Here is a 12,176-nt window from a genome sequence, read left to right on the forward strand (position 1 = left end):
TCTTGCCCAGCTGTCTGGCGCACCTCCGACGCCGAGCGGTCGGCACGAGTCGGGCTCTCTAGTTCCCGAGCCTCGCCGCCGAGGTACGCTGTGGTTGCGGGTCTCCCAGCCGCAGCGCCAGTGAACCCGGTCCTCGCGGACACACGCGGCGCTGCGGCTGTGAGCACCCGCGGCGCCGCGTCTGTAACGCCGGCACTGTCGCGGGACGCCGACAAGGCTCTCCCTTTAACAGTGACGCCTTCCCGGCGCCCGCCCTCAGCGTCGCACACGCCCGCAGCACAGCGGGCTCCTCTGGCCGTGCGTCACGCTCTCCGTCCACCCTCACATCCTCACACTTTGGTTAGAAGAAATGGTTGCAGCTGGCTTCTGTTCCTGTGCAGCTCTGCAGCCTGTTTTTCCTGTGCCTCAGTCGTAAGGGCAAGAGGGAGGACTTCTGGGGGACTCCTGCACTGCAATGGGACGGTCAGTAGCAGCAAAGCGCAAACCTCAATTCAGCGACACTTCGCAGTTTCAGCTCCTCGCGTCTAAGCAAATAGCACCACTGCCGTCTCTCGGATACCAGTCTGGACTTTCCTCGCATCTGGGGTCCAGCACTCGGTTGAGGTGGCTCAGGCTTGGTCAGTCCTGCTTCCTGGGAGTCCGGAGGATCTTCCACAAGCTCGGGTCCGACTTAAAAGTAATGCACTCCGTTGGGTGTGCCTCTCCCTGGCACGTTGGTTCCAGCAGCAGCAGCAGTGGAAGTACAGCCAGCTCCGAGAGGATGTCCAAACAAGTTCACTTTGGGGTTGACTGGCCCCACCAACTCAAAGGGAGAAGTCATCCTTGCAGGGCTTCTCCAGTCCAAATTAATTTGAAACTTCAGCACAGCAGCGGGGCTTCACCAGGCAAACCAACAGTCCAGGAATTTCATCAGGCGTCTCTTCCAAGTTCTTCTTCGCATTCCTTCGTCCAGTGGTCGACTCCGCCTTCCAAGCCAAAAATCCTTGCCTTTATGCAGGTTTCTCCCATTCATTCCAGCCTAGCTGTTAATCACACAGCAGGGTGGCAGTCCTTGCCGGACAGCCAGCCGGCCAGTTGCCTATGGGTGCATTCCTGTGCCACTGGGATTAAGCACAGGGAGTTTCAGGCACTTCCCTCACTTCCTGCCCCTGCCAGACACTCTGGAGCCAGAGGTGGGATTCACTTGTGAATACCGCCAAAGGCAAAATGAACAGAGACCAAACCAGGTTTGGCACGCAGAGTAAATCTCAAGAAGGACCTTTCCACAAAGAAATTGCAAAAAATGAAGACTGGGCGCCATTTTGACAAAGATGGCTCCTGTGGGTGCTTTACTGTAGATGCGAACGCAGCCCGCGGTAAAGGCACACCATGGTAGTTCAAACGAAACCACTGCCACCAGCCATTCAGTGCGAAAAGGGTAACATAAAAAAATGTTACATGAGAAACTATATTTCTGATGTTTGTTAATCTGCTTAGAATCACATGCTGTGCATAGGTCCGACATCCAGTGGTCACTGCGGAGTATTGCATTTTGTTTTTCGTAGTCGAAAAGGGACGTCGACAAGGCGTGTCTGAAACGCTATCCCTATAGTGACGTGCGTTGTACCCACAATCCCTCACGCGTCGAGGTCCCTCAGATTGTTTTTTTCCGCCCAGCTACTGGTCGCCTTTACGCGGAGCTCCTCGAGAGACATGGCAGATTTCATCTCCTCGACCTTTGGTCGTTTTTCCTATTTAATATAGAACATATCGATCCCTCCCTCGACGCTGTTGTGAAGCTGTCTCCGCCGAGCAAGATCTTCGACGGAGGGGACGAGCGGAGGAGATCCTTCGGCGTTGCCGAACACGTGGCCTGGCCTCGCAGGCCATATACAGTAGGGAGAGTGGGGGTCGTGGGACATCTCTGGTTCTTTTCTGAGAATGCCTTTCCTGCTTCCTTTCCCTTGGGGTGGTTATCACGATTTATTGCCTCGGCTATGGAGAGGACACCCTTTAGGTTTTGCCCGCTTTGCAAGGGCAAGTTTACTTGGAAGGACAAGCATTCACGGTGTAACCGCTGCTTGCCCCTCGATCACAAAGAGGAGGGTTGCACGGCTTGTCGGCTTCTTAAGCCAAAGACTCTAAAAGACCGTAGGGTCAAGAGGTGGGCGGCCTACGCTATGTCGAAGGCCGATGCTTCACCCACCGTTGCTACCACCGACAGTGACGAGGAACGTGATAACACGACCTCCGCTACGGAAGTCGAAAACCCCCCCTAAAGAGCGTTTGCGCGCTTCGTCGTCTGTCCCCGGCCCCGACGGGCTCGGCTCACGCCCTGCTTATGGGGATGAACACCCCGGCGACATTGACGCACACAAGAACACATAAGCACACAACCCATGGTTCTTCTTTGTCGAAGGCGAAGAGAGCATCAGCGCCCAAGGAGACGCAGGTTCCACCGGCGGCCTCCTCGGACCGTTCGGGTTCGAAGCCCCTCTCGCAGCCGCGACCAGCGACTGGGCTTTCGGCAAATAAGGGCGCCGGCGCGCATCAGCAGAAAGCGCATGCCGCCGTAGAGCGATCGACACCCGTAACGTCGAAACCACAGCCCTCCGCTGACAAACGAGTCGCTGAGAGCTTGTCGAGGATCGTGGTAGCCGACGCCCACAAGCGTACGCCGAAAGACACGTCGAGCGCTACGCAGAGGTCGAAAGACACGCCGAAAAAGCCCGAAGAAAGGCAGGGACTACCCCCTTCAGTCGAGGGGACCCCCAACACACCTGAAGGCTTTTCGGAGGGCGACGGGACACTTTCCTCGACGTTGTGGGAGAGGTCCAGCCGTTTTCAGCTACAGGACACTATTTTTCCCCCGCTAGACCGCTCAGGGGTACCCCATGAAACCATGGAAAGGCTCCATCTCTGCATGGAAAGAATGGAGAGGTTTATGAATACCCAGAACCCTCCCACTCCCAAGAGAAGGGCCTCAGGAGGACCCCAGGGCCAAAATTCCGAGACTAGTCAATCCCCACCAGGACACAGCCTCAGACTTCCATAATGTGTATGACCTCACTGGGGAGGAACATTACTTTGAGGAGGAGGATGATTTTATGGACGATGAAGAGGGACGGAACTAGGAGGAAGGTCTGGAAGACAGCCCAGACTTGGTAGGAGAAGGCTTCGGAGAAAATCCAGAAGAAGGACCTTCTCACCCCTGGCAATCCCCATCAGTATATTCCGACACTGATGTCCTGAACCTAAATCCTCCTGACAATTCACCTGTTAGAAACACGTCTCCCATTGACGATCAGCCCACATTCAATGCCCTGTTGCGCAGAGAAGCAGCACATTTCGAACTGGACACTGGGGAGCTCTCTCCTGAATTAGACTTTGCGGAAAGAGTAATTAAGGAGAAACCCCCGGTCAGTCAGACCATTCCCCTCCTCGCTTCGGTGAAGAGAAGAATCATCCCTTCGCTGTCCACACCCGCACTAATCAGAGGGGTCAATCCTAGAATTGAAAAACTTTTCACTCCTTCACCCTCAGACCCGCTGTATATCAGGGGACATTCCATTCCGGATTCCCTGGTAGTAACCAATACAAGAAAGAGGGCAGGGGTACCACTTTCCACCAGTGAGGCACCACCTGACAAGGAGGGCAAGAGGTTATATGCCCTTGCAAAAAGAGTTACATCCTCGGCTGCCTTTTCGGCAAGAATTGCGAACAACAATTCTTTGCTCGCTAGCTATGCGGACGCGCAGTGGGCCAAACTGCGCAAAGACGCCGAAGAAGCGCCGGAACCACTACGTACACGCCTGCTAACAACTATTGGCGAAGGAACCCAGGTCAACCAGAGTATTGTAAAGAACTCTCTGGATGCTGCAGAAACAGCGGGACGTTCCCTGGTTCAGGGAATACTCCTAAAACGCCACGTATGGCTGCGCAACTCGGGGTTCAAACCGGAGACACAGGCGTCTTTAATAAATAAACCTGTTGAAGACTCAAACCTCTTCGGGAAGGCGGTGGATGAGGCTCTGGAGATGGCTAAAAAAGAGTTTGATACTATCAAAACTCGTGACCAAATCTCTAAGCCCTCTACCAGACGCGGCTATGGCAACAAACGCTTTTTTCGTGGCCTACGCCAACAACAAAACCAGCAGCAACAGTACCCTGCCACCAATTTCCAGACCAATAGTGGGCAGTACAGCCAAAGAGGCCAGCGCCGGGGCAAAGGAAGAGGTCGGGGGTCCACCCCAGAGGCTCCCAAGCCCCCAACAACACCAAGTGACGCGAAGATTCGCATCCCCTCCCATGCAACACCGGTCGGGAGCCGGATAACATCCTTTCTTCCAGCATGGGAGGGTATAACGTCAGACCGCTGGGTACTTTCCACCGTAGCCCACGGATACTGCATCGAATTCAACAGTTCCCCAAAATACAAACCCCCGAGGGGACGACGCATGACACCGGAACATCTTGCCATCCTTCTCCAAGAAGTACAACAACTGCTGGAAAAAGGAGCCATAGAGGTCATGCCTCTATCTCAGGTAACGGAAGGTATTTATTCAGTGTACTTCCTTGTACCCAAAAAGGATCTAACCATGCGCCCTGTATTAGATCTGCGCCCAGCGAACAAGTTTATCAAACCCCAAAAGTTTCGTATGGTGACCTTACAGGAAGTGATCCCACTGCTATCACAGGGAGATTACATGACAACATTGGACATGAAAGATGCATACTTTCATATTTTAATGTTGCCAGCGCACAGAAAATACCTCAGGTTCATGATAGAGGGCAAACACTACGAGTTCAGAGTGCTACCCTTCGGCATAGCATCAGCACCAAGGGTATTCACGAAGGTGCTGGCAGTGGCAGCGGCCCACCTACGCAGGTTGTCCATCCCAGTTTACCCTTACCTCGACGACTGGCTCATAACAGGGGATTCTTACGAAACATGCTTCTCCAATACCCAAAAGACTGTAGACCTTTTGTTCCAGTTGGGCTTCTCCATCAACGAAAAGAAGTCCAGCCTAGACCCCAGCCAAATCAAACAATTCCTAGGGGCTCTAATTCAAACAAAGGACGGCCTCGTCTTCCCCTCCAAAGAGAGGGTCCAAAACATGCTGTTTCAGATCCCTCAATATGTGACCGGTCGAGAGGTGACGGTACGCAAAGCAATGCGCTTGCTAGGCATGATGGCGTTGTGTATTTATTTGGTACCTCACGCGCGCCTGCGCATGCGCCCAATGCAAGAGTGGCTCAACAGCCAGTGGTGTCAGGCCAGCGGACTATGGGACGATCTAGTGGTGGTCTCGCAGGCCTTGGTTCTCTCGCTACGGTGGTGGACAAAGGAAAACCTGGGAAAAGGGAAACCCTTTGCCACACCCGCGGCGGAAGCCACTCTAACCACAGACTCATCCCTCACAGGATGGGGGGCTCATCTATCCCATCAGACTGCTCACGGAGTGTGGACTCTGAACGTAGCATCCAAACACATCAATCTACTGGAGCTACTAGCGGTGTTCAAGGCGCTAAAAGCCTTCCAGGAACACCTACAAGGCAGGACAGTGATGGTCCTTACAGACAGCACCACAGCCATGTATTACATCAACAATCAGGGGGGAACCCACTCTCCAAGACTGTCCAAACTGGCCCAAAATATATGGAAGTGGGCTCTCAAACAAGACATGTTCCTACTGTCACAACATGTACCAGGGGAACTCAATCTGCTGGCAGACAAACTCAGCAGAGATTTCCCCCTGCCCGAAGAGTACGAATGGCGACTGCACGAAGACATCGTCTTCGATGTCTTCACACAATGGGGATTCCCAGAAATAGACCTGTTTGCAACCCTGGAGAACTCACAATGCCCAAATTACGCCTCCAGGTACCCCCAGAACCAATCCAAGGGGAACGGTCTGTCGATTCAATGGTCAGGGAAATTTGTTTACGCTTTTCCCCCGACTCCCCTTCTCAACAAGGTGGTGCACAAGATGCACCAGGAACAAGTAACCATGATACTGGTGGCCCCAATGTGGGCCCGACAGCCATGGTTCGCTCACTTGATGGAGATGTCTCTATCTCCCCCAGTGAAACTCCCCTGCCCGTACAACATGCTGGCTGTCACAAGAAAAGGGCAGGACCCTGCATCCATGCCCCCAGAACATGAACTTAGCAGCTTGGCTCCTGAGATCATAGAATTCGGACATCTACAGCTCCCGCAGAGATGCATGGACATCCTCAAAGAAGCCAGAAAACCTAACACTCGCCACTGCTATTCTAGCAAATGGAAGAGGTTTGTCATCTGGTGCAGGGGTAAGAGCATCAACCCGATTGACTGCTCTCCCACACATATTGTTCTATACCTGACCCACCTATTGGATTCAGGTCTAGTGTTCAATTCCATTAAAGTCCACCTAGCAGCACTTTCTGCATACACCACTTCCCAACTCAAGGTGTCGTGGTGGAAGATCCCTGTTATAAAGGCCTTCATGGAGGGAGTAAAGAGCATACACCCCCCGATAGCTGACCCAGCTCCCGGATGGGTCCTTAATGTGGTACTTACCAGACTCATGGGCTCACCATTCGAACCCATGCACAAAGCATCTCTTAAACACCTCACTATTAAGACTGCTTTTTTAATAGCTATCACCTCCATCAGGAGAGTAAGTGAACTTCAGGCTCTTTCTGTTCTAGACCCCTTCGTTACACTTCACAGAGATAAGGTGGCTCTACGCACTCACCCAAGGTTTGCTCCGAAATTCATCTCAAAATTCCACGTAAACCAGTCTATAGAACTACCAGCGTTCTTTCAAAATCCTTCCAACTTGGGAGAAAGGACTCTGCACACACTAGATGTGCGCAGAGCGGTCATGTTCTACATGGAAAGAACCAGACCACTGAGGAAGACTAATCAGTTCTTCGTCTCGGTGGCAGCAGGAAGAGAAGGGGATGCAGTTTCAAAGTCCACTATTTCTAGATGGATTGTTCAATGCATCACTCTCTGCTATACTCTTGCTAAGAGAGAACTGCCCTTTAGGCCAAGAGCACATTCTACTCGAGGCACGGGTGCGTCCATAGCATTCATTGCAAATGTTCCCCCTTGAGTCCATCTGCAAAGCGGCTACCTGGAGTTCTGTGCACACCTTTACAAAACACTACTGTCTAGATGCACACTCTAGATCTGACTCCCAGGTGGGACAGGCAGTATTAAGACATCTTTTCTCTACTGTTCCTTCTCATAACCCACCGCCAACTCCGGGTACTGCTCGCTAGTTTATGCACAGCATGTGTTTCTAAGCAGATTAACAAACATCAGAAGACAATGCATTACTTACCGTAAAAGCATTTCTGATGGTTGTATCTGCTTAGATTCACATGCGCCCACCCTTCCTCCCCGCTCGGATGGAAGTAACATAGACTTCCTTCTATATCTCTCTTTTCTGTACTCACTCACGTCTAGAAGGCTCCCTCAGGGCAGAAAAATACAAACGGAGGGACCTCGACGCGTGAGGGATTGTGGGTACAACGCATGTCACTATAGGGATAGTGTTTCAGACACGCCTTGTCGACGTCCCTTTTCGACTACGAAAAACAAAATGCAATACTCCGCAGTGACCACTGGATGTCGGACCTATGCACAGCATGTGAATCTAAGCAGATACAACCATCAGAAAGGCTTTTACTGTAAGTAATGCATTGTCTTGTCTCTGTTCATTTTTCCTTTGGTGGGATTCATGAGTGAAGCCCACCTCTGGCTCCAGGGTGTCTGGGGTAGGCAGGAAGTGAGGGAGGTGCCCGACACTCCCTGTGCTTAGTCTCCTAGGAGACCCAAATGCACTCTGTGATGATTGGCCGGCTGACTGTCCCGCAAGGACAGCCACCGTGCTGGGTGATAGGCAGCTAGGCTGGAATGAATGGGAGAGAACTGAATAAAAGGCGAGTCTTTTGACTTGGAAGGCAGAGTTGACCACTGGACAAAGAAACCGAAGAAGAACTTGAAGAGGACCCCTGCTGCAACTCCTGGACCGTTGGTTTGCCCGGTGAAGCCCTGCTGCAGTGCCGAAACGCCAAGTTTGCATCGACAAAGAAGCCCCTGCATGAACGACTGCTCCCCTTGAGTTGGTGGGACCAATCAACTCAAAAGTAAGCCACCTGGACATCCTTGTTGGACCTGGTGAATTTCTAAAGAGTTGTTGCTGTAAACCGTATAGCCAGGGAGAGGAACACCAGATTGTGTAAGTTGCTTTTAAGCTGGCCTAGAGCTTCAGGAAGATCCTCCGGACTCCCAGGAAGCAGGACTGACCGAACCTAAGCCCCCTCAACAGAGTGCGGGACCCCATAAGCAAGGAAAGTCCATCTCAACAGCCAGGAACCGCGTTGTTGCTATTTGCGGTAGACGCGAGGAGCTGAAACACTGAAAAGCCACTGAAAGTGAAGTTTGCCGGGTGCGAATTTTGACCGCCCCAGTGCATTGCAGGAGTTCCCCGACGTCCTCCCATTTGTCCCCACAACTGAGTCCCAGGAACAATGAGACCTGTAGAGCTGCACAGGAACAGAAATCAGCGGCATCTTTTCTTCATTTCTAAGGTACTGTAAAAAGTCTGAGAGAACTTACCTCTTACTGTAGAGTGCTTGCCACTTCTGCAACTCACAAGTCTCAGCTTTTGGCCCTACATTTGATTCTTCTTTTCATCAAACACTCCTAAGAACTTGTGCAAAGACTTTTCCATTTACTTACCAGAAGTGCTTCATCCTATGCAAGACTTGCCCATTGAATTTGGCTTAGCCTATTGAACTGAATGACTCTTCTAGGAAAATCTAAAAGTATTTGCCTGCTGAAGAATATTTGTGGTCTCTTGTTGTTCTAATAACCTTTGCCTTTTACCAACGTTTAAGAGTATTCTAAATGCCAACAGTAAGATATTAATGTCCCCAGCAGCCTAGTTATTGAAGTCACCCGTGGGTGTAGGTTGTCTGTGGGCCATCCCAAAAGGGTCTTTACTGATTTAGAAACTAAGCGTGTACAGTATTGACGTGTTTTTGTTATAATTATATTGCTTCCTTATGAAGAAGGCTTAATCTAACTGACTGATAAATTAATAATCGTTTATGCAAGAAACCTTGAATGTAAGTGTTTTTGAATACCTGTAACTGTGAATCTTTGTGTGACTCCACTACAGCTCACATTGACCCCTCTTGAGATAAGCCTGGCTGCTCAACACGCTACCAAAACTGTGTAGTACAAGCTATACCAAAGGTTGGGTTTCCTATACCTGTAGTCAGAGCTGTGTGTAGTGGACCCAGAGGGTACTGCATACAAACTTTGCCTAACAGTGTGGGGAGGTTGGGGGGTGATTGGTGCCTTGATTTTACTTGATTTCTCTGTGGCTTTTTATACCGTGGACCACCCTACCCGGCTGGCCCGCCTAGCACAGGTGGGAATTTCTGGTCAAGTACTTGCTTGGTTTACTTCCTTTCTGGCAGACAGAACTGAAATACTTTCACTCTGTCCCTTCCTTTCGGGATCTTGCCCACTTGTTTGTGGGGTGCCGCAGGGCTCTGCCTTGTCTCCTATCCTTTTTAATATCTACATCTGGCCATTGGTGTGTCTCAGCTTTTCCTTCGGTATCAGGTGCTATTCATATGCCGATGACACTCTGATCCTGATTCGTTTAGATCTCGAGCAGGATGAGATGTAATTTTGCCTGCATCAGTGCCTGTCTGACTTGAGAGATTGGATGAACCACACTTGGCTTAAACTTGTTGGAGACAAGACGGAGGTGTTGGTGGTTGGTTCCCCCACCCTGATCCTTCACTTTTGGTGTCCTCATTCTGGCCATTGTCTCTGGGCCCTCTTCCTGTTCTGGTTGTGAAAGTGTAGAATTCAGGAGTGGCCAGCTCTGCTACTCTTTCCATGGATGCACAAGTTTCAGTGGTTTGTCAGGCTGGCCACTTTCACCTCAAGACACTGAGAAAGGTGCTTCCGTTCCTACTCCGGAATCTCTGGCTGCCGGTGGTAGCTGATATGGTCTTGAGCCGCTTGGACTATTGCAACTCATTAGATCTGGTCCAACCTAAGGGCACTGTCCAGCGGCTGCAGCGCCTACAAAATGTGGACGTCCGTGCGGAAACGGGATCCCCTTATGGGGCTCATATCTCCCCAGTTCTGCGCTCCCTCCATTGGTTGCCTGTGGTTAACGCATTAGGTTTAAGGCACTCTGTTTGGTGCACATGCGCTGCACAACTTGGGGGCGGAATGTCTTCGGGCCAAATTTACCTGTTATTTTCCTAATAGCACATTACGTTCGGCCTCGGCTGGTTTGTTGCGCATACCGCCCTTTCGCCGCTCTCGCATTGGAGGCTGGGCTTTTTCGGTGGCCGCGCCCCAATTATGCAATGACCTCCGGTTGGCATTGGCAAACCTGTCCAATCATTTGGCGTTCAGAAAGGCCTTGAAGACCTATCTGTTTTGAAGTATTATTAGTTGGGCATGTTAACAGTTTGCTTCCCTCTCTAGCGCCATAATACCTCCGATTTACTGTGCGCTTTATGTTTTCGTAACATAACATGTAAAAAGCAACATTGGTATAGCTGTAAACTGAGACTATCCTAAATGTAGTTCTGAATTCCTACTGATTCTAGAATTGTGTTCCACTATTCTGAAAAGTAATCTAAATATAACTATCCATTCTGCAAATAGAATATGTTGCATACGTTGCAAATATACATACTTATAACATTGTGGTATAACTGTATTATTCTGGAACTGAATAACCATGAAGGTAATTGCCATTAGGGTCTACTACCCTTGAATTACTTATGGTATTCTAAAAGTAACTGTAGTTTTTCTCCCCATGAATAGCTGTTTGTCATTCTAAAAGTGTTACCTTAGGTTTGACTCACCTTGAATTACTTAGTTTTCTAAATAAGGTCTATGCTTTGCTATGCATACCATAAGCTTTGTGTTGAGTTTTTATATTGTGTTTGATTTATGACACAATACTTACTTTAACCATGAATTCTTTTGGCCTACTTGTATTTAAAATAAACCTTTGTTTTTAGAATGCTCCTGGGAGTGTTTCTTTTGAACCATATGTATGCTAAAGTTTCTTTGTACTTAGCTGCAGCCCTCTCGCCTTCCTATGATAAGCCGGACTGCTGTCTCCACGCTACCATATTATGCAGAGCAGGATTATACTAAGAGTTGGAGTTTTCTGTAGTGCCTAATAATAAAATGGTTTTATAAAGCCATTGAGTGGACTTAGCTAACAGTTGGTCCCTACAAAAATAGCCTATTCTCACTGGCTATAAATGTACAGAAGTCAAACCAAGCATCGTCCATGCTCTCAGAATTGGATCCCTTCCACATGTTCTCCATCCGCTGATGATTTTACGTACTTCAGAAGTTTGTTTAGAGATTTCCTTTAGGATATGGAAAGTTTGGTACCTTGCTGTGCGTGAAGCACATTTTCAAAGCAAATATGTTTACGGTCTTTGCATGAATGATTGTGATAACGTTTTTAAATATTTAATCCTCTTCTTTTCTTACTTTTCTTTTTAAGCACACAGTAGAGGTCCTTGGACTCCTTTCAGATGAAGTCGAAACAGAAGCTGTATCTCCTGGTGAAAACCTGAAACTCAGACTGAAGGGAATTGAGGAGGAAGAGATCCTTCCTGGTTTTATACTTTGTGACTTGAGTAACCTTTGCCACTCGGGACGCACTTTTGATGCGCAGGTAAATAATGTAGAGCTCTTCAGTACATTTGAAAAACACATGTGAGTAACTTTCCATGTTTATAATTTCAATTAGAATAGTGTCTTTATTTGCCAGTTATTCTGTTATTTACTAAAATAGTGGTCATACTACTAGGAAAGGGGCTATGCCACAAACTATTGGGTTTGTTGGAACTGCATTGTGGTATTGCTAGATATGGTCACATGATTGGCTCAACATTTTCATCTAAATTCTGTTGATCCTTATTGTATAGAATTCAAATCAACAGAACCCTTTTTCTCTGGGGAAATACATAGCTTAGGCTGCTCACTGTATATTAAAAATGTATTGCCTCACTACATCATGTGACATGGTCACCTACCTGACCCTTTTTCCAGGGAGCTAAAAATGCAGGCTCTGTGCTTCCCCCAGATGTGAGCCTGAGGAGGATTCCCATGGTAACTCAACAATACTTTGTTCAGG

At 49.2% G+C, this 12,176-nt stretch overlaps 1 protein-coding gene across 1 annotated transcript in view; it reads left to right on the forward strand.

The window, feature by feature from the left end:
• Positions 1 to 12,176, forward strand: part of GSPT1 (G1 to S phase transition 1) — a 647,462-nt gene that overhangs the window by 455,046 nt on the left and 180,240 nt on the right. The window contains exon 12 of the mRNA XM_069645596.1: positions 11,541 to 11,714. Coding sequence (XP_069501697.1) covers positions 11,541 to 11,714 — 174 coding nt within the window. The remainder of the gene's footprint in view (positions 1 to 11,540; positions 11,715 to 12,176) is intronic.

This window comes from Ambystoma mexicanum, chromosome 2p (assembly GCF_040938575.1).
Source record: "Ambystoma mexicanum isolate Mex_15411 chromosome 2p, UKY_AmexF1_1, whole genome shotgun sequence".
Classification (NCBI taxonomy): domain Eukaryota; kingdom Metazoa; phylum Chordata; class Amphibia; order Caudata; family Ambystomatidae; genus Ambystoma; species Ambystoma mexicanum.